Here is a 27,059-nt window from a genome sequence, read left to right as displayed (position 1 = left end):
GGATGTACCCGGTGGTGGGGGAGTCCAGAACCAGAGGTCACAGTCTGAGGATACGGGGTAGGCCATTTAGGACTGAGATTAGGGGAAATTTCTTCACTCAGAGAGCGGTGATCCTGTGGAATTCACTACCACAGAAAGTAGTTGAGGCCAAAACATTGTATGTTTTCAAGAAGGGGTTAGATATAGCTCCTGGGACAAAAGGGGTCAAAGGATATGGGGAGAAAGCAGGAGCAGGCTATTGAGTTGGATAGTCAGCCATCATCATAATGAATGGCGGAGCAGACTCAAAGGGCCAAATGGCCTACTCCTGCTCCTATTTTCTATGTTTTTACTTCTGAAACTTATTTTCGACACAGGTTTTGCAGAGGGCAGTAATAAAATTCTAGTAATGGGAAAATTAGGTTCTCTCAATATCATTCCGAAGTGAGCAAAAGAGATAGTCCAAAAAATTGTCAATGCCCAGAGGAAGTACTCCATCTCAGCGTCTTGCTGTAGGAGCTTGGAGTCGCACTGACGTAAACTAAACCACATAATTTTCTCAGGTGAACTGAAAAGTGGATCTTACACCAACAAAACAAAAAAAAACTCTCAGTGCTTAAAGATATGAAGCAAAAACTAGCAATTGCTTTACGAGGCAAATAAGTTAAGAGTTTTGAAGTCTAGCTGAATCAAAGAATTCTTCGAATGACAGTTTCTGAGCAGCTGCAGTTTAGGTCATTCACAGCCGCAGGAGGTATTTCTCGAGCCATGTCAAGAATATCTATCTCCTGATCAGTTGTCCAGGTACACAAGAGTCAAATCTAGGAAAAGACGACTAATCTTAAGGAGGCAAAATGTTTAAAGGAAGTGAATTAGGGGAAAAGAGAGGCAATCTAGCATGAACAGACACATTGATGACCAACATCAATTTTCGTCCAACAGCCAAACCCTCCCATATTTGGAAGAGAGAAAAATTGGAAATAGGGACTCTACACCAGTGACAAAAACATAAGATATTGGAGCAAGAATTAGCCATTTGGTACTTCAAGCCTGCTTTGCCATTCAATAAGATCTTCTACCTCAACTGCACCTTCCTGCATTACCCCCCATGTCCCAGGTTTTAGCCTGAACTATGTGGTCAAGTGTGTGTGTTTTGCTGATTACAAAGTCCCAACTTAAAATTAACACAACAGATATAATTTTCTGCATATATACACTGGGGCACTGGAGCAGAAGGTGGTTAGGCTGTACTATTCCAGTGCATACACACCTATGATAAGAGGATTCTTTATTCATTCTCTTGTGTTTTTACTAATACATTTCAAGCATTAGATCAAGTTTTGATTACCTGGAATTAACTTCTTTACATTAAGCACAAATATTGGAAAGAAGCCTAAAACTGTAACATGAAAATAATGACTCAGGTCTTCACACATCCTTGCTGACACACCAGCTAACTGATGAGCTCATTTAACACTCAAATAAATCAGTAACACATCTGAAATCCTAACACATCGCTGTGAAAATCATTTACAAGTAGATGAAAAGTTGACATAAAAAGCAATACAATTCCAGCATATGAAATTTGTTTGGATTTTAAGGTTTGTTTTTAAAGGAAACAATTAATCGCAAAAATCTACCTCAAAGCAGATATACTTTAAATGCAAGTCTTCTACGCTAAAATGAATGCGGAAGTTTATGGTTTTGAGAGTTAGCAGAATTCTTACAAAAAACAGCATTTAACCATTCAAAATGGCAAAAGGATACTTATAAGTTTAAGGACCATAACTGAAATATGCTGATAAACTTTCAGTGAATTATAGCTGAACCCAATCTTTGCCAATACTCACAAACACACATTTGCCAGCAGCACTCATCCTACAGTGATCATGGCGTAACTTTGAATAATTTTTCCCTCTCTCGGCTGGAGGCACTGCGCCAATTTAAGTGCATCATCACTACCCCAGTTGAAATTAATTAACTCAGGATACACTGGAACTTATCACAATGTTTTTACATAGTGATACACTGGGAAAGTGCCTATAATGCATTTTAATAAAAATTAATAAAAACAAAATTATTTAACTGAAAATTACCTCAACCATATCAGTGTTTTAATGAAGGCTTAAATGAATAGCCATTATTTAAAATACTCCTCACATTATTCAGTGCAGTAATTCAAGTGATTAAACTAAGAAATAAAATCAGAAGTGAGGAACAGCAGCACTGAATGTGGGAATACTAAGCCTGAGCTCCCTCCTGTGCAAGCCTAAGCAAAGTAAAAATGTCCACACAGTCTACACAATTTACATAGCGCCTGTCTCATCCTCAGGACACTGCAGAGTGCTCTGAAGTCAATGAAGTACTTTTGAAATGTAATCACTATATTAATACTGTATAGGAAATGCAGCAGCCAATTTGCACACAGCAAGGTCACACAGAGCACTGAGATAAATGACCAGGTCACCTGTTTTAGTAATGATGATTGAGTTTTGTTCCTCTTTGAATAATGGATATTTTACATCTGCTTAAGACAGGAGCTGGCACCTTGCTTTCAAGTTTCACCCAACAGATGCCACAAACAACAATGGTAGCACTCCCTCTATACCGTAATGGATTCTCAGTAGTGCTCAGCCAAGATGATGTTCTCAAGTCTCTAGAGTGGGACTTGAAGTCAACATCTTCTGACTCAGAGGCAAAAATGCTACATGAGCCAAGGCTGACAACATTAAAAACACAGGCCAGAAGGAAGAAATTACTTGGAAAAAAATCCTAAGAGAAAGATGGTCTTGCTAAAAATAAACAAAGTTAGAATGTATTACTTCCTCATCATGAAACAACTTGCTTATTTTTAAGAATTTGTGGAACTCACTTAGTACAATTTAGCTTTTTCTCTGTGGCTGTGATATCCTTATTAAAATGTTATTACAACAATGTTGTGAAAATCTCCTTACAAGAAAATGATCTTCTAATCAAGCAGCAGAAGATGTTTCAAAATGATTTATTATAATAAGTCTTTAGTCACTTCACTAAGGAATTCTTTACAGGCTAATTGGTTGACATATGGCACAGTTCGGACACAATCTACATTCAAGATAGTTAAAGCTTTTATCAAGGGTGCAACAAATTGATGAACTGGTTTTCAATCCAAAGTTGTAGAGATCTCACAAATGCAGTTTCCCATGTCTGGGCTAGGGCCTATCTACAAGGTCTAGGTTGGATAAGGCTGGCACAGGGGTTGGTCTAGCTGCCTGCCTCTCTTCTGTCGCTTTGCTGCCTGGGTGACCTTGTGAAAGGTGAACACGAGCACACTTGAGGCCTTCCATGACGCTGGAAACCACAAGGATTGGAGTGCATAGGCAACAGTGGAAACGATGTTATTTAATTTGCTAAGTTTCTTTTGCTTTCTATAATTTAGTTTTCTATTCATTGTACCTCTTTAATTGGGGCCACTTCCATTATTTCATTTGATGACATTGGAGCAATGCAGTATCTCCTCATTGGTCAGATGAATAGAGTAGAAACAGGATGCCACAGAAATGGAGCACTATAGCACTTGACAATGTTATACGAAAAGATGGTGGGAATTAGTAACTACATTGACTAAATCAGAAATTCCCGGATGTACTGGCTGCCACTGGTCAACAAACAAGAAGCAGACAGTTCATTCAAGTGTATGTACAAGATTTACCATTGGATTTGGAAGGGTAAAAGCATTTTTCATAGCAGTCTCAAATCAGAGAGGCACTGTATAAATATTATCCATCTTCCTTCAAACCCATGGGACCAGTGGAAAAGGTACAAAGGCATATAGCAGAGCCTAGCAACAAGACAAAATTCACATTGTAAAACCTTGTTTTTGTTTAACCTGAAAGATCCTTGCTTCTTGTCCTGTTTTGGGATCACTCACATTGGCCTCCCAAGAATTTTTTGCCCATATTGTAATCAGGAATAAGCCAACATGAACTGCAGACTTCTCCACCATTATTTTCTGATTTGAGCTGTGCTTCTCAAAGGGTCACCATCACCCATATAGTTTCTCCTGCTACCCCCAAGGTTGAAAGACCAGCCTGCACAATGAAATATATATTCCATTTATAAATGTATTTGTAATTTTTAATTTTTTTTAGTTAATAGGCAGAATTGGCAAATGATGCAATCAAATGGGTGGTATTTGTTACAATATTCTGACCGTAGTTTTGTTTATTCCATCATTTTCCAGCGCAAGTATTCACTGGTATTGAGTGTATACAATTATAAAATTTCCACTTAAATAGCTTTCACTCAACATTTGTTTCAGATTTTGAGTTATGTATCTAAAGTTAGTCCAGTTTTTTTTAAACTAAATTTGTGATAATTACTATTTTTCTCTAAAGAACATGAAGCAAAATTATTGTTCCCAACCTATTTAAGACTACTTTAAGGCCAGCCAAGTCCCACCTCTCATTAATATGGTTGTGTGTCTGCCCAGCATTACTTCTGTATGAACAGTCACTTCATTACATTTACATCCATCAAAAGCTGCAATGAGTTTCTTTAGTTTTGTTATTACACAATATTTTTACACTTCATAATGGTGGTAATGTTACATATATGAAGTATGTGTACATTGTCATCACAACTCGTTATCACATTAAAGAAATGTCACAGTTCTCATGATCATTTATTGCCTTGTGAATTGAAGAATATACGGCAGGTATGCACTTGGTTCATCTTTGTGGATTACATTGGTTTGTCATTTCAGCTAGACTGTTTATAGCTTTATATACATATTCTTCCATTAAGCAAGTGTCGTAGTGTATGTTTACATTTTTTAGGAATATTCTCACTTCATGCACAAGATGCATGTTGAACACAAATAACATCGCTGAGCATCTGCAAGTTTATCTGGCATTGTCTCAAAAGAATGAGTCTGGTATTAGTTTGTTTTTAGAGGGGTGCTGGTCAAATTGATATGGATACAACGGATGTCAAATTAATTCAGCAAGATTGAGGCACACTTGAAGTGCTTGTATCATAATCTCGATTGCTGAGATACCAGAAGGTTGGAGAACTAAGGTTATTTTTCTCGAGCCAACAAATCATTTCATACTTTCTGGCATGAACAAGGTATTTTGTGCAGGTTGTATTATGCAACTTCGGTATATTCATTGGATTTGTTACCACAGGAAAATATGGCACCAAGTTTTTCTCTACAAGCCAGGTTGAAACAAATCATATCTACTGTCATTATAAGATAATGGATATTTTGAACTTTCTCCATAGCTAAAGGATGAAAATATGCACACAATTCATGTTTCTTCACAGCAAAGACCAGTTCCTTGCAGATTTCTTAAAGCACACAAGTTTCAGTTATTCCAACAATTCAAGTGCAGAACAAGCCACATCATCAAATCTGATTTGAACAATTCAACCAAAGTACACCGGTTTCTTTTGCTACATGTAATGCATCTACAATGCTTTTAAATTAGGAAGCAGATTATAAAACATTTACTCTCATGTCATCAAGAATCTTCAGCAATCCTATAAATCCTACAAGCATCTTGCAACAAAAACAAACATAAACATAAGGATCTGTGAGCAGCCCATAAGTATTACTAGAAGCAAGGATGTTTAATAAACATATAGGAATAGTAAAACAGACCTGGAGCTTTCTCTTCTTGAACAGGTATCTTCCAGACAAGTGGGAGAAGTGACAGGAGTAGAGTAAGCAATTCCTCTCTGCAGGTTAATTCCTATCAAAATACAGTAACCAATGACATGACGTGAGCACAGTTAGATCATAATCAGAGACTCCAACCATTTGCCTGAAAAATTTCCAAGTCAGCCTGGAATCAGAGACAATGTTTCAGGCATATCATCCAAACAGAATATGCTGCTGGCATTTCACACCTTTCCATGAATGCTTCTAATAATAACAAGGCAGCTCAGACCTTGCATGTTAAAAGAATTCCTCACTGTGGAGCGAAAAGAGACATTAAGTGAAAATTAAAAATAATGTGCGTTCTGAGTAAAGGTTAAATAAGAAACATAGCGAAGGGGTTATTTTTGGAGTTCCATGGTCTCGACTATTCCTGTCCAGTAACATGGCAGTGTTAAATGTTTATAGACTCATAAAATGGTTTCAGCACAGGAGGAGGCCATTTGGCCTGCCGTGGCTGTGCCAGCTCCTTACAAGAGCAACTCAGCTAGACTCACTCCCCAATCTTTCCCTGTAGCCCTGCAATTTTCTTCCCTTCAGTTGCTTGTCCAGCTCCCTTTTGAAAGTCCCCATTGTGTCTGCCTCAACCACGCTCTCAGATAGTACATTCCAGATCCTAACCACTCGCTACATCATGGAAAGTTTTTCATGTTGCTATTGGTTGTTGCCATTGGTTCTTTTGCCAATCACCTTAAATCAGCGCCCTCTTACGCTTGGCCCTTCCACCAACAGGAATTATTTCTCCCTATCGACTCTTCATGATTTTTGAACACCTCTACTAAACCTCCTCTCAAACTTCTCTTTTCTGAGGAGAACAGCCCCAGTTTCTCCAATCTATTCACTGAAGACCACATCACTGAAATTATTCTCAAATTTTTCTGCACCATCTCTAGACCTTTCACACCCTTCCTAAAGTGTGTTATGATCCTAAACCAGACCCAAAGATTTTGGTACAATCTGGTTAGGAACTAGTAACCTTTTGTTTAAAGTAGACAAAATTTGACATCCAAGGTACTTACCAAGAGAATAAAGCCACAAGGTTCCATGGCTTTCAAATAAACAAAATAAACCTCATCATACAAGGCCAGGAAGATAAATCAATTTATAATATCTATTTATACACTAATATTCCAGATTAACACCCACACGACACATTAAATAGAAATCCCATGGATTTCTCAGCAGCCCACCCAGATGTCACTAAACACTGAGTCAATCTCGTCAGAACTCTTGCTCCCTCATGAGGGATAGCAAGTCTTCATTCTTCCCTTTTGAAGATCTAGTCTTGGAATTTCCTTCAAAAGTCGCTCCAACTCAATGCCTCACCTTCAATCTTGTCTCCTGGGACTTTATTCCCTTTGATTCCTGAGTCCGCACTCCAGCACCAACACACAAGCACAACTTCAGCTCTTCAGCCACGCCGAGCAGAACACTACTGCTCCAAAGGGTTGCCTTTACCCCAACGGCCCGCAGCACAGAATCACCAACCTTCTACTGCCTTCTCAGATCTCCAGGGCTTCTCCCGAAACCTCACTACTTGAAGCCTGCCAAACGAAGCACTTTTACTACTTGAAGCCTCCTTCCTTGCTCCTCTCCCCGGTGGCTCATACCAATGGTCTCATCCCACTGATGGTTCCTTCCCCGGTTCTTTCTCTTTAACTTGGACCTCTCCCTTTCCCCTCTCCCTGGGTTCCCATTCGGGACTTCTCCTTGTCTCTTGTTTGAGACTCCTCTCCAGTAGGTGTCTCAGTCCTGGGTCACATTATCTGGTTTTCACTCAGTTTCTTTTTTCACACAGGCACACTGGGCCCTTGTCTTCAGTTCAAAGGATTTCAAACTCTGTGCTGTGCATGCGCAGCCCACTCGCGATCCATTCATGCATGGAAACTCCTGGGGCCTGCTGGGATCTGTAGTTCCCGGCTGTCGCTTGATGATAAGGTAAGGCAGATCTCATAACAAGTGGGATGCCCAGAATTGGTCACAATAGCCAAGTTGAGGCCGAAGTTCATCAAAACATCCTTGGTTTTGTACTCTATGGGCTGAATGTTAAGGACCATCTGCAGGCAGGAAAACAGATGGCTGGACCCCTAAATTAGGGAACTGTGGCATCAGTGCTTTACTCGGCGCTAGTCCACCCACCCCCATCTCTGGCTCCTACACGATTGTACGGGCGACTGGGGGGGGGTATCGGGTGGGATGCCTGCCCATGACCCAATTGAGGCCCTTGACTGGGCAATTAATGCCCAATTAGCAGCCTCTTGCTGCCACCATTCTGATATAACTGGCAGTGGGAAAAGGCTACATTCAACCTGTAGCCAGGCAGGTTTAACCCTGCAGACTGTTGTCAGTGAAAGGGGGAATGCCTCATTCTTGGGCCCCCAGTGTTAACCAGAATTCCACCCACCAACAGTTTGGCTTTCCCATGTACATCCTCTCCTGTCAGCCAGGTCCCAGCAAGATTTCAGACTTACCCGAATGTCCAAGTTCATTGCTGAATGCCACCCTTGGCACCAGCAGTGGCCACCATTCCTGTCTGGCGTTGCCAGCGTGCAGAGCTCAAGACCTCCATTTGGCTAACAATAAGACAATGTGACCTGGTTGCCACAGGGACAGGGGCCTAGGACAAGCCCTATTGAAAGAAAGGTGCCAATTTTTAAGACCCGGAGATAAAGGAAAAGCAGAGGCCTTACTATTGCAAGACTGACAGACTTAGAGAGAGAGTGAGAGAGATACAGGGAAACTGCAGCTGCAATGAACAGCAGAGGAAAAAGATCATTTCCTGTTCGCCACCAGGCAGGATGTTGGTGGGAGCTCTTTCTCTGTCGAAAAGACAGGACCTGTGGAGATTTAAGGATACTGGAAGATTTGCCCTGGCATGGCCAGGAGGAGGGTCACCTGAATGGCACTTGCTGCTCGAATTCGGTTCAGGGATTCTGAATACCGAAGAAAACTACTTTGAGGAACATTGGACATTGCAATTCAGCAATATGGGGAAAAGTGAACCTTTTAGAAACTGGGAGGAACTTTGGACTGGCTCCTATAAAGACTACAATTCTGCAGAGAGTGCGGTGTAATGTATAAACACAGCATGGGGTTTTTGGTCGTATTAGGAAGTTAAGGGGGGGGGTATCTTTTCAGTAGTTTAGTGCATTAGTTGCCAACTAAGTAATGTTTAGTCGACACTGATTTTAGTTTGCTCCAGTAAAAGTCTTAAAACGTGAAATTAATTTATGCACATACAACCCCAGGTCACTCTGTTCCTGCATCCCCTTTAGAATTATGCCTTTAATATTGCCTCTCCTCCCTTTTCCTATCAAACTAGGTCACTTCACATCTCTACATTAAATTTCTTCTGCTACCAGCCAATTCCACCAGCCTGTTTATGTCCTGTTGAAAACTATCACTATTCTCCTCATAGTTCACAAAACTTCCAAGTTTTGTGTCATCTGCAAATTTTGAATTTGTGCCCTGCACACCCATACCCAATTCTAGGTCATTAATATAGCTCAAAAAAAGCAGTGATCCTAGCACCGACCCCTAGGGAATCAGACTGTGTACCTTCCTGGACTCTTAAAAAAACAGCCATGTACTACTATTCACTGTCCCCTGTGACTCAGCCAACTTCACACCCTTGCTGTCACTGTTCCTTTTATTCCATGGGGTTCAACTTTGCTGGCAAGTTAATTACGTTGTATTTTTTCAATTGCCTTTTGGAAATCCATATTCCATCAGCCACATAACTCTCATCTGTTACATCACCAAAAAAACTCAAGCAAGTTAATTAAACATAATTTGCCTTTAAACAATTAAAACCAGCTGTTCCTAATTAATCCATACTTACTGAAGTGACTGTTAAAGATTATAATTTGGGATAAAATTAAGAACTTTCTTCAGACTATAAACTGACGGGCCAGTAATTTCTGGGTTTATCCTTACACCCGTTTTCAAAAAAAGGTGTAACATTTGCAATTGTCCAAGCCTCTGGCAGCACTCCCCACTCTCCCATCATCCCATACCTAAGGAGGATTAGAATATTATGGCCAGTGCCCCTGCATTTCCAGCCTTACTTCATTCAGCGTCCTTGGATGTATTCCATCCAGTCCTGGTGACTTGTCAATTTTAAGTACAGCCAGCCTTTCTAATGCCTCCTCTTTATCAATTTTCAGTTCATGTAATATCTCAACAACCTCCTCTTTCACTATAACTTTGAGACTACTTCATTCCTTGGTAAACACAAATGCAAAGTACTCTTGAGGATCTCAGCCATGCCCTCTGCCTCTATGAATAGATCTCCTTTAAGATCGCTAATCAGCCCCAATTCCTTCCCTTTTACTGTTTATATGCGTACAGAAGATTTTTCAATTCCCTTTTAGGTTAGCTGCCAATCTCTTCTCTTAATCTCTCTTTGCCTCTCTAATTTCTTTTTTCACTTCTTTAAACTTTCTTTCTTCAACCTGGTTCTCACTTATATTCGCAACCTGACATCTGTTATACACCCACTTTTCTGCTACATTTCACTTGCCATCTGCCTGGTCATCCAGGGACCTCTAGCTGTGGTTGCCCTACCTTTCACCTTCAGGGGGATGTACCTTGGCTGTACCCGACCCATGTCCTCTTTAAAGGCAACTTATTTTTCCGTTACAGTTTTGCCTGCCAATCATTGATCCCAATTTACCTGGGACAGATCCGTTCTCATCCCACTGAAATTGGCCCTCCTCCAATTTAGTATTTTTACTTGATTACTTCTCGCCCTTTTCCATGGTCAACCTAAACCTTATGATACAATGATCACTGTGCCCTAAGTATTCCCCAACATATAATTGATCCATTTGATGCACCTTATTCCCCAGAACTAGATCCAACAATGCACCTTTCTCATCCAGCCAAAACATACTGATCAAAAAAATTCTCTTGAATACACTTCAGAAATCTCTTCCTCTTCTCTGCCCTTTACACTATTGCTATCCCAGTCTATATTAAGATAATTGAAGTCCCCCATTATCACTTAAGTTAATGTTACCCAAGACGCTAGCAAAGAGTGAGTGGGAATGGAAGGAGGTGCGCGCTCTTCTGTGTGCACACGTGCTCTTCTGTGCGCGCGCGTGCTCTCGTGTGTGCGCGTCTGTGCATGTTGGGGGGTTGTGGGGGAGGCGGGTTGGGACAAGGAGCAAGGCGTATGTGGGTTGGGGCACTGAATCTTCTGTCACCATGGAATATGGAGAATTTGGCTGAAACCTACCTGTGTACATAAAATAACAACATTTTTACGAAGTACTTTAAAACACAGATTTTCATATTTATATGTTGATCTACAATAACGCAAACTTTAATAGCATACCAAATGTTATATTACTTTATTGCTGTTTTGCTTTTGCTAGTGTCTGGGGTGACATTGATTTTCTCAAGAGTTTATATATATATTTGTTCATGGGATTGGGCATCGCTGGAAAGGCCAGTCTTTGTTTCCCATTTCTAACTGCCCTTGAGAAGGTGGTAGTTGTTAAAATGGGGTCACATTGGGAAATACTTTGCGAAGCCTTGCCATAGTCATTTGCTTTGCTTCACATGTACATAATCCAGCAAGTCATGTTCCGTCATTAGTATGGACTTCGTCCTGCATTACATGCACTAACTGCACTGAATGGTGAGGTCCCTTTGGTGATTTTATACAAATTAATTGGTGTACAGTCTTGTCGGTAATAGAAAATAAAGGAAAAACTAATGTTTCTACCCACTAGAGCTCTAATAATTCTAGTGTCCTAGAAGCATTTACATTTCACTACAGATCATAAAAAGTGCTATAATTACATGATTCCTTGTCAGAAAAAGATTTTCAGACTTCTTTGCCTTTGGCAAAAAATTTCGTTCATGGGATATAGACGTGGCTGGCAAAGCCAGCATTTATTGTCCATCCCTAATTGCCATTTTGTGTTGGGACACTGTCTGAATTATTATAGTGTACTCAATCAATCCCAATATGAGTCAGCAGGAAAGAAAGAATGAAAAAAAACGCATAATTTAATACTTGGGTACACTTTCTAGCGACCACATCAAACACACAAAAATAGATAGGAAAAGACCATGAGGCCCACCAATAATGCGACGAGTGTGACCAATTACACCAAAACCAACCATGCAATCTCTTGGGACAGGCAAAAACAGAGAAAAATGATTCAGGGAAATAGCCCTCCTACTCCCTAAGCAAACAAGCAAATTATAGTCTCCACAAATTCTCTCAATCCCACTACTTACTTAACCCCTAAAACGGAAAATGTCCTCTTCACTCAGAACCTGTGAAATTCCCTTTTTAAAGATCAGCCATGAGACCTCATCTACCATGTTTTGATCGCGTGGACGATAACACTCCTCGAAAGAAAATACTTTGATGTCTAACCTAATTCTTTGCCTATGAATTTTGTATGCATGACTTCTAATTCTACCACCTTTATGTAACTCAAGTAACGCATCCAACCTGACCAATCTCCTCAGCGTTTAAAAAAAGCTATTTTATCTCCTCTAAACCTTCTTTCCTCGAAAATAAATAATTCTAATTCAGACTGCTTAACAACATAATTTAGAGCCTTTAAGCTAGGTATAATTCTGGTCACCCTCCTCTACAGGAGGCTACCACTAGCCAAGAAGACCATAACAAATGTCAAGAAAAAGAAGAGGTTGAACTTGTATATAGAAACTAATCATTCCAGAGAACCATTTTACCTTCCAACTCCATTGTGAACACTTAATTGTTCTGTCTCTAGTACCCCAACTGGCACATTAATCAAACTTTCACAGGCCCAAATCTTCTGATCAGGGACGGAACCCTTATTTCCAACCCTGATCAGACAAAAAATACCCACTTATCTCCCTTAGATTTTTCTGAGTAATCTTCCAATAAAGGATCCTGCAGAACTCAATCAGCACGGAGACATCAGCGAAGAGAATCTGTGCATAAGCCATGCCCTCTTTTTACGACAGAGCTGCCGTATTCTGCTAAGTAAATAGTTTGCAAGTTCCAAAGCTTCTTTGAAAAGCTACAGGCAGAAGGTAAGTGTGAAAGAGGTAGAGTGAATGCGGTAAGAGGGTATGGATGTAGGGTGGGTGAAGTAAGAGGGTAAGGGTGTGGGGCAGGTGAGGTAAGAGGGTAAGGTGGTAGGGCAGGTGAGATAAGAGGGTAAAGTGTGTAGGTGGGTGAGGTAAGTGGGCAAGGGGGACAGAGTGGCAAGTGGGGAGAGTGAAAGGTGGAGGAGGTGGGTAGGGTGGCAAATGGGTGAGTGGCTAGGTGGGTCAGGAGTAATAAGATTGGGTCAGGAGGGGTTGTCAGGTTGTAGGCTAGTCAAGTTGGGATGGGGGATTCAGGTGATGGGGGCTAGTCAGATCAGGTGGAGGGGGTTCAGAAAGTCATCAGGGAGTGTGGAGTTGTAGATGGTGGAGTCAGGTTGAGGGGGAAGTCAGGGGCCAGGGTTTGGGTGGAGGGGGGGGGGGGGGGGGGCTTCGGGCACTCAGGTCAGGTCAGGTCAGGGTAGGAGTCGGGGTCGGGGTGGGGGGGAGGGGTCATGGGCAGGGGGAGGCAGTAGTGAAGGCTAATCAGGTGGTAAGGGGTAGTCGGGGAGCTGTATAGTTACCCAGGAGTTACATTAAGAATTTTCTGTCTAATATTTTCTGAGTAACTAATCGGATAAGTAAGTTGGATCTGTCCGAATGATTGAACTCAAGAGTTGGAGACTTTCACAGAGAGTCCAGGGGAGCAGGGGAATTGCCCATCAGATGTCCGTACTTCCCAGGTAATTCACAAAGCGTCAGTGCGTTGGGACTTATAATGGGCCCTGTAGTCCATCTTCCGAGATACGTCCAGTCTCCAACTATCCGGAGATTGGAAGATCTGGGCCATAATTTTCACTCGTATCCCTTTGAGATGAGGTGGTAACCAACATACCCCCATTCACAAAAGCAGTATAAACTGGGAAACAGCAGCCTAGTGAGTTTAATATCATTGTTGGAAAACTCTTAGAACCAATAATTTAAGATTCAATTAGTAAACATTTCGACAGTTTTGAGCTGATCAAACTAGCACAGATTTGTTCAAATGCTCCAAATTCTAAACAATATAAAAGAAACAGAAGAGTCGTCCATGCCTGACTTAATACCTTCTCTAAACTTGAGAATTGTTGAGAGATAAACACAAGACACATCCATTACTATGAAGCAAACCAATTCAGCACCTGATCAATGATGGAATCCAAGGTACTAAGTAGCAAGTATCCTCGACCCCGAACTAGGTATTCTCCCAGTGCGACCATGTGACTTTCCTCCTCCTCCTCTTTGCCCTCAGATCTCTGGGCCACAGCATTGCAAAGCTGGTGCACATCTGTCAGGAATTCCCGTGCCAATGTGTTACAGGCACTGCTCATGTCTGAGCTGTTGAAAGAAGCAAAAGCTATTCAGAACATTTCATAAGTAGACAACATTGCAATCTCCTATTGGAACTCTAATTTCCTTACTGCTATAATTGAAAAGTTTGCCTCCTGTAAGAATTACAAAAGTAAAGGTCTCAGCTTTTAACACAAGTAAAATAATAGTAGGTGATGGATGTGTGTTTTTCAAACACCCTCTGCATCAAAATAAATTAAATTTCAGAGTTCAAGTCACTTACAAATTTCACAGAATTACAAAGTAAAAGTGAGTTGGAACTCACCCCTATTTTTACCTATCATTCATATTATCATACAAGAAACTAATTTCAGACGATAAAGGATTATCAGAGTTAAACATTTTATCCATCACATTATTCAGACATCTTGTTTCACTGTGGATATCTGCAGCTTTAAGCTCCCACACAGTTCCTGTAAGTTTTTATTTGGAACCAATTATTGAAATTCTCCGCCCTAAACCACAATGATATGAAGAAAAAGCTAAGCTCCAGGCTCAGAAATGTTAAAATCACATGGCATCATGTGATATCACATGGACGATCTCTGTTGCAAAAAAGCATCACATATTCCAGCATCACAGACGTACTGTTTCATCTAAGCTTTATTGTTCATTTAGTAAGTAATAAATACAGACTGTACCTTCTCTACGATGTTCTATATTGGAACATGACTGTGACAAAATAGTGTCAGCTAGTCTGTTCTAAAAAAGATAGCTATGAACAATTTTATATTATATACAACCAATCATCAGCAGTCTGTGTATTAGGATATTGCATGTTGTGCATTGGGAACAATTAGATTGCATACAAAATTCTAGTCATATGTCTTCCATTCTGTAGTGAACTCAATTATCTTCATTCAATTAGCATTGCTATTGTGCCTAATTGAAAATGAATATGCAGTATCTCAAAACAGTGCTAATCATCTTCTGGCAGGTGTCACTAATAGCACAGCAAATCGGCAATTCAATTCTGTAGCAATGCAATCATCCACTCTCAATTGTCACTCCTCTCAAAGATGCTGATTCATATTGTGATATGAGGTGTCAGCTGTGGCTCAGTCCATAGCACACTCGCCTTTGAATCAGAAGGTTGTGGGTTCATGTCCCACTCCTGGAAACCAGGAACTGTGATTGTACTCAAAAGAGTTGCAATCTGTGACTGTTGATAACTCGAAAGAATTTTTCATATTGTGATATGATGCCATAGGCATTTCAGCACAATGGCATTCATCATGGGTGATCCCAGAGAGTGAGCTATGAGCTATCACCCATGGGGGCACCACAACTGACCCTGATCCCACCTTCATTTGACATTTGTGCAAATGAGAGTTCACATTATCCATGTAGGTCAAAATGCCTCACTGATAATGAGGTCAGCAAACAATGAGTTCTACTGAACAGGGATGCTTTGTGAGCAGACCTAAGGCAAAAGTTGAGGGGCTGAAGGAATGGAAATGTCACTCATCCATGTCTTGAGGATCTGAGACTGGGCTGTCCAATATTTAATTGGAGAAGACTGAAGCCATTGTTTTAGATCCCAGTTCCAAGCTCCATTCCCTAACTGCCAACTCCATCCCTCCCCATTGCAATAGTCCGAATTTAAACAAGTCTGTTTGCAACCTTAGTGGCACATTTGACCCTGAGATGAGGTTCCAACCTCATATTCATGCCATCACTAAGAACGCCTATTTCCATCTCTTAACATCACCCTGTCTCAGCTCGTCTGCTGCTGAAACCCTCATTCATGTCTTCCTTACCATTAAACTTGAATATTCCATCGCACTCCTGGCTGGTCTCCTATATTCTACCTTCTGTGAGCTTGAGGTCATCCAAAACTCAACTGCCCATGTCTTAACTCACAGCAAGTCCCCTTCCACTATCACCCTTGAGCTTGTTGACCTACAATGGCTCCTGCTCAAGCAATGTCTTGATTTTAAAATTTTCATCCTTGTTTTCAAATCCCTCCATGGCCTCAATCCTGCCCATCTCCTCCAGCCTCACGCCCTCTGAGATATCTGTACTCCTCGCATTCTGACCTTTATGCATCCCCAATTTTAATAGCTCCAACACTAGGGGCCATGCCTTCAGGTGCCTAGGCCCTAAGCTCAAGAGTAGCCTCTCCATACCTCTTTGTCCCTCTACCTCGCTTTCCTCCTTTAAGACACACTTTAAAACCTACCTCTTTGACCAAGCTTTTCAAGACAAGGGAAAAGGAAAGAAACTGATGGGGTTAAAGTAGCAGACTTGAGATTAATTAAGAAGAAAGTTGCACCAGAATCAGATGATGGTGTTATAAAGATGGTAAATTGGTGGAGATTCTGATGATTCTCTATTAGTCTTCAAGCAGAACCCATGAAAGTTAGAACTGAATTAGTTGTTCTCTGACAAAGTCTCCCTATAAATTCTGAAACTTTAGCAAAGATAAAACAGGGGATGGGGGGAGGGGGTTAAAAATCTAGAATGGGCCTACAAGCACTCATCAGCAGCAGTAGCTAGGTGGAATCAGTTTCTCTTTGCAACGTCAAAAATTGTATAAATCAAAAGAACAGATGAGGCAAAACAGGATGTGGCCATTACTTTAACAGGAACTGACCAAAAATAAAACCAGAATTGTCTAACTGGGAAGGGGGCTGACTGAGGCAGAAAAACATCTCTTGTCTGCTTTGAAATAAGCATGAGCAGATGGGATGGTGGACAATTTGGAAAATGTCATCAGGAGTAAGTTTATTAGGCTCTAATGTCTCTTTCATAGACCTATCTTCAGGATATTTCACTCAGGTTTCCGGGGCTACCAAAATCTCAAACTGGCAATCGCTCAGTCACAGCTAAACTCTCAAAATAACATGGATCTTATTCTTGAGGCTCCAACGAATAATGGTTGCCTAAGGATGAGAAACAACTGTTTGAATATCTTTCCAGACAGGTTATAGAAGTTGAAGTGCTGGTCTCATTAAATGGAAACAAAAACATTCATGCTGGTGGCATTTAATATAAGATCCTTCCACCCTGTCAATTTGAAAGTAGGAAGCTCTTTTCATCCTTGCAGCAATTGCTTAGACATAAGCAGAGGATTCTCTCATTTTGTTTAAAAACATTGACGATACTGGACAATCTGCATTAGAGCAATACCCAAGTATAATTTGCTACTTCAGGTTTTGGGCTGCGGAGAGGGGATGGGGGCTATTGTCTACAGGCCTCAATTAACATTGTATTAAAAGGATGATTTTAAGGAAAAAGCATCTATGCATAGGATTGTTCAACTTTAGAAATCCAATATATTAACTAGATGCTTCAACCACCTAAAGAGGGAAAAGCAAAGCAGAATGGTGTAATTTCACATAGCAAGCTTCCATAAGAAAGACTTGTATCTATATAGCACCTTTCGCAGCACAAAGCACATCCCAAAGCACTTTACAAAAAAGGTATTCCTGAAATATAGTGAATGTTGCTTTAGCACACCCTGCTCAGCCAACCCTACAAAGTCCTTCTCGTTAATATCTAGGGACTTGTGCCAAAATTGGGTGAGCTGTGCATCAGACTAGTCAAGCAACAGACTGACACAGTCATAATCACTGAATCACACCCTACAATTTCCCAGACTCCTTCATCACCATCCTTGGTACATCCTTTCCCACCAGCTGGGCAGACACATGAGGCGGCACAGTGGTATACAGTCAGGAGGGAATGGCCCTTGGAGTCCTCAACATTGATTTGGGCCCCATGAAGTCTCACAGTATCAGAACAAGAATGGGCAAGGAAACCTACTGCTGATAACCATCTACCACCCTCCCTAAGTTTTTGAATCAGTACTACTCCATGTTCAACACCACTTGAAATAGTACTGATGGTAACAAGGGCACAGAAGATACTCTGGGTGGGGGACTTCAATGTCCATCGCCAAGAATGACTTCAGTAGAACTAGTACTGACCGAACTAGCCAAGTCCTGCAGGGCAGATGTGCCAGAATAAGCCAGCAGCAAGTGATGAAGAGAATCAATGAGGGAAAACTCTACTGGACGTCATAGTCACCAAAGTACCTGACGCAGATGCATCTGTCTATGAAAGCATTGGTACAATGACCACCGTACAGACCATGTGGAGTCAAAATCATCTTCACAGTAATTATGCCCTCCACTGTGCTAAATAGGATAAAGTCAGAACAGTTTTGGCAGCTCAAAACTAGGCATCCACAAAGCACTGTAGGTCATCAGCAAGAGCAGAATTGCATTCAACTGTAATCTGTAACCTCATGGCCTGGCATGTTCCTCACTCTACCATTGCCATCAAGCCTGGGGACCAATTCTGTTTCAATGAAGAATGCAGGAGAGAATGTCAGGAGCAGCACCAGGCACACCTAAAAATGAGGTGCCAGTTTGGTGAAGCTACAACACAGGATGACATGCATGCTAAACAGCAGAAAGCAGCAAGCAATAGACAGAGCAAAGTGATCCCACAACCAACAGATCAGTTCAAAGCTCTGCAGTCCTGTCACATCCCAGTCATGAGTGGTGGAGGACAATTAAACAACTAATCAGAGGAGGAGGCTCTAAAAACATCCCCATTCTCAATGATGGGGAAGTCTAGCACATCAACACAAAAGACAAGGCTGAAGCATTTACAACCATCTTCAGCCAGAAGTAATCTGATTATCCATCTCAGCTTCTTCCCATGGTCCCAACCATCACAGATGCCAGTCTTCAGTCAATTCAATTTCACTCCATTTGATATTAAGAAATAGCTGAAGGCAGTGGCTACGTAAAGACAATGAGCCCTGACGACATCCTGGCTGTAGTACTGAAGGCTTCTGTTCCAGAACTAGCTGCGCCCCTAGCCAAGCTTTTGCAGTACTGCTACAACATTGGCATCTACCTGACAATGTGTAAAATTGCTCAGGTATGCCCTGTGCACAAAACATAGGACAGAGGACATAAGGATATAGGCCTTAAGCACATAGATGAGGTGAGAGTGACTGCCATTGACATCAGGCAGCATTTCACTGAGTGTGGCATCAAGGATCCCAAACAAAATTGAAGCCAATGGAAATCAGAGGGAAAACTCTCCATTGGTTAGAGTCATACATAGCACGAAGAAAGATAGGTATGGTTGTTGGAAGCCAATCATCACAGGTCCACGACATTGCAGCAGGAGTTCCTCAGGATAGTGTCTTAGGCCCCAGCAATCTTTAGCTCTTTCATGATGTCATAGGATGGTTACAGCACAGAAAGAGGTCATTCAGATCTTTGCATCTGTGCCAGCTCCCTGTAAGAGCAACTCACCTTGTCCTATTCCCAGCCTTTGCTCCACAGCTCCCCAATTTTTTCCTTGCCAGATGATCCAATTCTCCTTTGAAAACCACAACTGAGTCTGCTTCCATCACACTCTCAGGCAGTGCATTCCAGATGCGTGAATAATGTTTTCCTCATGTTGCTGCTTTTGCCAATCACCTTAAATCGTGCCCTCTAGCTCAATCCTTCCACCAATAGGAACAGTTTCTCTCAATATACTCTGTCCTCTCTTTCAATCTTCTCTAAGGAAAACAGCAGTTTCTCCAAATTATCTCATCCCTGCAACCATCCTTGTGAATCTTTTCTGCATCCTCTCTAATGCTTTCACATCCTTCCTAAAGTGTGGGGCCCAGAACTGGATGCAACGCTCCAGTTGAGGCCGAAACAGTACTTTATATAGGTTTATCATTGACCTTCCTTCCATCATAAGACCAGAAGTGGGGATGTTTGATGATTACATAGTGTTCAACATTATTTGCAACTTCTCAGATACTGATGCAGTCCCTGTCCATATACAGCTAAGTGTAGTCAACATTCGGGCGTCGGCTGATAAGTGGCAAGTAACATTTGCTCCACACAAGTGCCTGGCAATGACCATCTCCAACAAGAGAGAATCTAACCATGTCGCTTGACATTCAACAGCACTACAATTGCTGAATCCCCCACTATCAACATCCTGGGGGGTCACCATTGACCAGAAATTTAACTGGGCTTGCCTTATAAGCACTGTGACTACAAGAACAGGTCAGAGGCTGCAGAATTCTGGAGCAAGTAACTCCTCCTGACTCCTCAAAGTTGGTCCACCATCTACAAGGCACAAGTCCGGAGTGTGATGGAATACTCTCCACTTGCCTGGATAAGTGCAGCTCCAACAACACTCAAGAAGCTTGACACCATCTGGGACAAAGCAGCCTAGTTGAGCGGCATGCCATCCACCACCACATTAAAAATTCACTCCTTGTACCACCAGCATACAATGGTGCACAATGGCAGCATGTGTACCATAGCAGGTGTACTACAGAACTCGCCAAGGCTCCTTTGACAGCACCTTCCAAACCCACAACCTCTACTACTTAGTAAAGGCAGAAGCAGCAGATGCATGGTAACATCACTGTCTGCAAGATCCGTCCAAGCAACAGACCATCCTGACTTGGAAATATATCACCTTCCCTATCATTGTGTCAAAAGCTTGGAACTCCCTTCCTAACTGTGCTGTGGGTATACCCACACCAAATGGACTGCAGCAGTGCAAGAAGGCTGCTCACCGCTGTCTTCTCAAGGGCAATTAGGGAATGGACAACAAATGCTGGTCTTGCCAGCAATGCTCACATCCCATGAAAGAATAAAATAAAAATGCAATCCAGCCAATTAATGCCCCATCAGTTTACTCTCAATCATCTGCAAAGTGATGGAAGATGTCATTGACAGTGCTGTCTAGTGGCACTTACTCAGTAATAACCTGCTCATCAATTGCCCTGTTTCATTTCCGCCAGGACCACTCAGCACCAGACTTCATTACACCCTTGGTCTAAACAAGGGCAGAAGAACTGAATTCAAGATGTGAGGAGAGGGACTGCCCTTGGCATCAGTTAAAGCTTGGCTTCGTCTTAGTCTTTTACAAGAGACCTACTTAGATGAGGAGAAACCATCTAAACAGTAGAAATCCAAGAGCAATCTGTGCCTCAAAGAGCTCAATGAATTGGCAAATAGATGGGCAATTAGATCATTGGACTTGAATGAGTTCATGGTAGAATTTTTCAAAAATATTTCTATTCAAAAAGGGTTGGTATAGCTGAAAACCTTTGAACAGGTGTGGCAAGATGACAAACTCTTCAATACACTCTGTAATGCTCTTATTTCAGAGTTAGCAAAAAAGAAAGAGACTCCATGCACTTTAAAAATTCTTTCGAGTTATCAACAGTCACAGATTGCAACTCTTTCGAGTACAATCACAGTTCTTGGTTTCCGGGAGTGGGACATGAACCCACAACCCTCTGATTCAAAGGCGAGGGTGCTATGAACTGAGCCCCCTTTACTGTTAAATGCCTGTTACAAAGTTATGGCATATACTTGCACTGTAGCTTCCACATAGTATACATTGTGATCAGATAGGATCCTAGGTTCTGCCCTCGGTAAATTTTAGGTCATCCAAAACTCTGTTGCCTGTACCCTAACTTGAATGAAGTCCAGTTCACCAGTCACCCTTGTGCTCGCCAACCTACACTGGCTCCTGGTTAAGCACCATCTTATTTTAAAATTTTCAACCTTGTTTTCAAATCCCTCCATGGCCTCACTCCACCCATCTTTGTAATCTCAAGCCTTACAACCCTCCAATATGTCTGTACTCCTCCAATTCTGGTCTCATGGGATCCCTGATTTTAATCACTCCACCACTGACAGCCATGCCTTCAGCCACCTAGGCCCTTTCTCTCGAATTCCCTCCCTAAACCACTCTGCTTCTCTATCTTCCTTTCTAACTTTAAGATACCCATAAAACCTACCTCGTTCACCAAGCTTTATGGTAATCTTTCCTAATACCTCATGTGACTTGGTATCAAGTTTTATTTGATAAAGCTCTTGTGAAGCACCTTAGCATATCTTACTATGTTAAAGGCCCCTTATAAAATTACAAGTTGTTGCTGTACAATAAAAACAGAAAAAGCTGAAAATACTCAGCATCTGTACAAAGAGAAACAGAGTTAATGCTTCAGGTCGATGACATTTCATCAGAGCTATTGACAACATAATTCTCAGTCAGAATGGTGTGTGCTGCCCTTGTTCTTTTCTCAGGTTTGGAAGGAGTCTTGGTGAGTTTCTGCAGTGTGTCTCTTGTACATAATACTGCTGTTAGCAGGTGAGTAGTGGAGGGAGTGAATGCTAAGATGGTGGATGGAGTTTCAATCAAGTGGACTGCTTTGTCTTCGATGATGTTGAGTTTCTTGTGCATCACTGGAGCTGCACTCATTCAGGCAAGTGGAGCAAAATCCATATCATTCCTGACTTGTAGATGGGGGACAGGATTTGGGAAGTCAGAAGGTGAGTTACTCAACACAAAATTCCCAGCTACTGACCTGCTCTTGTAGTATCAAGTATTTAAATGGTTGTTTCAATTCAGTTTCTGGTCAATGGCAACCCCCAGGATGTTGATGGTGGGAGATTCAGCGATGGTAATGGCATTGAATGTCAAGGGAAGATGATTAAGTTCTTTCTTGTAGCAGATGGTCACTGCCTGCCCACCATGTTCCCGCTCGGTAACATGGCAGTGCAAATGTTATTTGCCATTTATCAGCCCAAGCCCAAATGCTGTCTAGGTCTTGAGGTATGCAGGCACTGACTGCTTCAGTATCTGAGAAGGTGCGAACACCACTGAACAGTGTGTAAACATCAATGAACAACCTCACTTCTGATCTTATGATGGAGGGAAGGTCATTAATGAAGCAGCTGAAAGTGGCTGGGCCTAAGACAATACCCTGTGGAACTTTTGCAGCGGTCTGAATGCTGAAAAGACATTCAATGACTGGTTGGCAAGTTGACTCTGATTGGTCGAGGCATTGCATTGGAGGAAACGAGAAGCTATTCGAGGAAACAACGGGAAACTATTGGAGAAAACAACGAGAAACGATAGGTTCCCCAAGCTCCCAGGTAATTCAAAAGCACAGGCTTGAACATAATCCTTCTGTTTGCAGAGAATGGGTCTCTGCATATGAATGTATGTTGCTTCTAGAAAGCGTAAATGGGCCACATTATGAATTCGACTGATTATCTTAAACTGGGTGTTAGTTATCTATTAGAGGAGTACTCAGGATTGTTCAGCAGGTGCTGCCCAATCATGGAATCACATCTAACAGTAGACGTTTGTTTTGAACTTTCCAAGTGCAGGCAGGTTAAGTATGGTCTGTACTCTGCCCATTACAAACTAACAAAGGAACATGCCATTTGATTCAATCAGCCAATCTTTGGGGTGTATGGCTGATGTACCTGGCATCGCACCAGCACTGAAATTCATACACAATGTTGCTCAATTGTGTGGTAGTCTTTTTGGACTGACTGGAGCATCCTGTTAGTAGAAAATACCACTCACGTAACCACTGCATAGTAGCAGCGTGAAACAACATGCTTAACCTGTTGTTCAAATCTTTGAGATACTTTGCCTTTCCAGGGTAATTCGAGGTAGACTGGGCACTTTACAGGCACAAAAGTGGTGGCCTTTGGCCCATTTACAAGTTTGTACGATACACAGCAACCAATGATCTGATCAGGATCACCATGCCGTTGCAGACATGATGGCCTCCTTCTGTGCTGTAACAATTTTATGATTCTGCCATTGTCCCACAGGATAGGTTTTACTCGCTCTATTTTTGCATATAGGTTGCAAGGTAAGCAAATGGCTAGGGCCCTATTTATAAGATTGCTGATAAGGGCAATCTTATAGCACATGGAGCTATGCAAATCCCAATGTGTATATTTACCAGTGAAGGTATGCTTGAGGTAGACAGGAGTGGAGAACCCATTAGTGGATATCTCAACCAACATGTTGAAGAAAGAGAGTGAGTTAGGCTGTTCCATCTCAAAAGTGAATTTGAGCATGGGATGGAGCATATCAAGCTGTGTAAGGAAACCCTTAAACGGCACTGCAGATTCAAAGTTCTTTTTTTTTTGAACCAATGTAAAAACACAACTGGTTTATTTAAAATCATAATGTTTACATAAATAACAGAAAATTGTGAATATCTGTGCAGTTACCATACTTAATATAAGATAATGGGCCACTTCATGCATATTCTGGCCTTCTGCATTTGCTCTTTTTTCCTTTCAATTGTTTTTACAAACCATGATATTCTAAGAGTCAACCTCTTCCTTCTCAACTGTGGGGGACTGGCAAAGTCTTCAATTCTGCATAGTTCTGTGCAAGCTAATTTCTCTCTTCAAACTGTGACTTGTTCTTCAGAAGGTAAGCTGCCAAGAATTCAATAGGATTGGGAGGTCTTTCTTTTGCCAGAACTGAAAGGCCTTGCAAAAGAATGGGTACCACCGTTTGATCCAGATACGCTCGAGTTGGGAGGGACTGCAGATCCACTTTCTGTTTAGATGTTTTCTCCGCATTCAGTTTTTCATTCTCAACTATCCTCTGTACGTTCTCAGTGAGACCATATTCCGCGTGAGGATTTTCTGATATCTGCATCTGTCCTTCCAGGTTTGGTTCTGCAAGTGTATCACCGTGCTCTTCCGCCATGTTTGTTGTCCCTTGGTGAACAATCCTTGGTGCGCCAATAGCTACACTAACAACCAATTTAAGATAATCAGTGAAGCTTGTAACATGGCTCATTTACACTTGCTAGAAGTGACATACATTTATATGCAGGGACCCATTCTCTGCAAACAAAAGGAATGTGTTCAAGTCTTGCACCTTTTTTGAATTACCCCAGGAGATTTGGGAGCCTATAATTCCCCATTGCTTTCTTCATGGCAACGCCTCGGCCAGAGTCAACTTGCCAACCAATCAGCACCCTTTGCTCCTGAAGTATAAACTGTTTCGATCGTTTGAAATTTGGGATTCTGCATTTGCCCTGATGAGTGCAAGACAAAAAGTATCGGCAACATGTCTCTCTTTTCAGAAGTATTCAACTCATTGATTTATGTTTAGGCCACATCTACTTTAATAGTACTAAGGAAAAGTAGAAAAGAGGTGAAATATAAGCTGGTTTAAGGGGGGGGGGGGAGACAGATAGAGGGTAGATAGGTCTACCTGTCCCACCCCCCCTTAAACCAGCTTATATTTCACCTCTTTTCTAGTTTTCCTTAGTTCTGTTGAAGAGTCATACGGACTTAAAACGTTAACTGTGTTCCTCTCTGCAGATGCTGTCAGACCTGATGAGTTTTTCCAGGTATTTTTGTTTTTGTTTTGGATTTACAGTATCCGCAGTTTTTTGCTTTTATCTACTTTAATAGTTACCTCCTCGTGGCTCTTTTTAAATACAAGATGCTTTGATTTGTGTAACCAAACAAAGTTGTGTGTGGTAAACCATTGAGTTACATAAAAGATTTTCCTTTTTCCTGTGCTATCTTTAACTTATTACGGAATGTATCCTTCAGTCTATTTCAACAACAAAGTACTTTAATCCTTCAGATTTCCAACTGCAAGTGGCACCATGTGGAACTCTTATTTATATCGAGAAGGATGTATTTTGTCGACATTGTTATGGCTACTGGATGTTATAATATAGTTATGTTTTAAACTGTTTGCTTTAATTAAAGGTAAATGGAATATTTTGGAGAGTGGCATGTGACCTCATACTAGTTCTGCCTTGAGACAAGCCCATGTGACTTCATACCAATTCTGGCCAGAGGCCACTCCATGTGAACTGGTTGCCACAGGAACAGAGGCCCAGGTTAAAACCTACTGAGTAAGTTGCAAGCTTTAAAATCTAGACACGAAGGAAGGTTGACCTGCCCTTAACTGTTGCCAGACTTACAGACTGAGAGCCTGGTGAGCGAGTGAAAGAGGGGAGAAAGGGAGAGAGAGAGAGAGGGGAGAGAGAGAGAGAAAGATGCTGTTGTCTGTGCAAAGCAGGGAAGCAACAGCTGTATGGGGAAGATACTTGTAAGAGTCAGTTTTCTAATGGAAAGACGACGAACAGATGGGATTTTTGGAGACTTAAGAACCAAGGTGTCACCAAAGTGGACCTTGTGGTTGAAAATCCATTCAATTATGCTCAAAATATTGAGTGAAGATTGAAATTTTGTTTAAAAAGAACACTGGAAAGTTTACCTTGACATATCAGGGAGAAAGGAGCCTGCCGAAATGCTGGGAGGGATCTGGGCTGGAATCTACAAGGCTACATATCTGCTGAGAGGGTGGCATAAAGTATAAATGTGGCATTGGGGTTTTCAGTTGTGTTAATTAGTTAATGGGGAAAATACTTTTTCCGTGGTTTCGTATATCAGTCGCCTACTAAGCAATGTTTAGTCGGTGTTGATTTTAATTTGTTACAAATGTGAAACCTTATCGTGTGACTCTGCGTCAGCCACTAGGAAATTCATATCTCTTTTTAAAAGTTATTGGTCTCTGCGGGGATCATAACAGTATACACGTATAATCTATCTGTAAATTATTACCTTTAACATTTTCTTTTATTAGAACTTTTTAACGCTACTTTTTTGGAAACCTTTTGCGTCCCCACCCGTCCAGAGTCCTATCTGTTACAGTGACTCTTTCCACTCCTAACTCTCTATGACTTCTGGAGTATTGTCACTGGTCTTAATAGATAGGTGTGCCTTCAGTACCATCCCCATGATAACCATCACAATTTTTTTAATATATAAATGTAGTTGCATTGTATTCTATTAGTTTAATTACTGGAGTTTCTATCTTTAAACTCTCTCCTACATACAATAATGAGATGAAGTATCATGACAACAGGCTTCATTTTCAGCTTAAACTATTAAGTACATTTAACCAAATAATGAAATGAATAATTTATGTATTTATAACAGGAATTATTTCATCTAGGTCTTCAAAAGGAAAGAAATAGAAATTGCAATCAAAATGTTCATCTTTTCTTTTGTAAATAACTTACATACACAGTGTTTCTTTTCTCTGACTATGTCTTACCTCTGCAAGTGCCATCCAAGTCTCAACTACTTTTCAGAAGTTCCATACCAAC

At 41.3% G+C, this 27,059-nt stretch overlaps 1 protein-coding gene and 1 pseudogene across 5 annotated transcripts in view; both read right to left on the bottom strand.

Annotated features, from left to right (window-relative positions):
* lyst (lysosomal trafficking regulator) overlaps positions 1-27,059 on the bottom strand; it is a 491,836-nt gene that overhangs the window by 357,875 nt on the left and 106,902 nt on the right. For all 4 annotated transcript variants that reach the window (XR_013576613.1, XM_078541985.1, XM_078541986.1 and 1 more), the window contains exons 3-4: positions 13,900-14,095; positions 5,624-5,714 (exon numbers count right to left, since the gene is read on the bottom strand). Coding sequence is in view for 3 of the 4 variants with exons in the window: in XM_078541985.1 (XP_078398111.1) it covers positions 5,624-5,714; positions 13,900-14,095 (287 nt within the window). In the remaining variant the exon portion in view is untranslated. The remainder of the gene's footprint in view (positions 1-5,623; positions 5,715-13,899; positions 14,096-27,059) is intronic.
* LOC144680303 (protein dpy-30 homolog pseudogene) lies at positions 24,058-27,025 on the bottom strand (annotated as a pseudogene). The gene is made up of 2 exons (XR_013576530.1): positions 27,008-27,025; positions 24,058-24,674 (listed from the first exon to the last, which is right to left on the bottom strand). The product of XR_013576530.1 is annotated as a protein dpy-30 homolog pseudogene (transcript).

This window comes from Cetorhinus maximus, chromosome 5, assembly GCF_964194155.1.
Source record: "Cetorhinus maximus chromosome 5, sCetMax3.hap1.1, whole genome shotgun sequence".
In the NCBI taxonomy this organism is placed as follows: Eukaryota; Metazoa; Chordata; class Chondrichthyes; order Lamniformes; family Cetorhinidae; genus Cetorhinus; species Cetorhinus maximus.
Note: the sequence above shows the minus strand (reverse complement) of the source record. Positions and strands in the feature narration are given on the sequence as shown.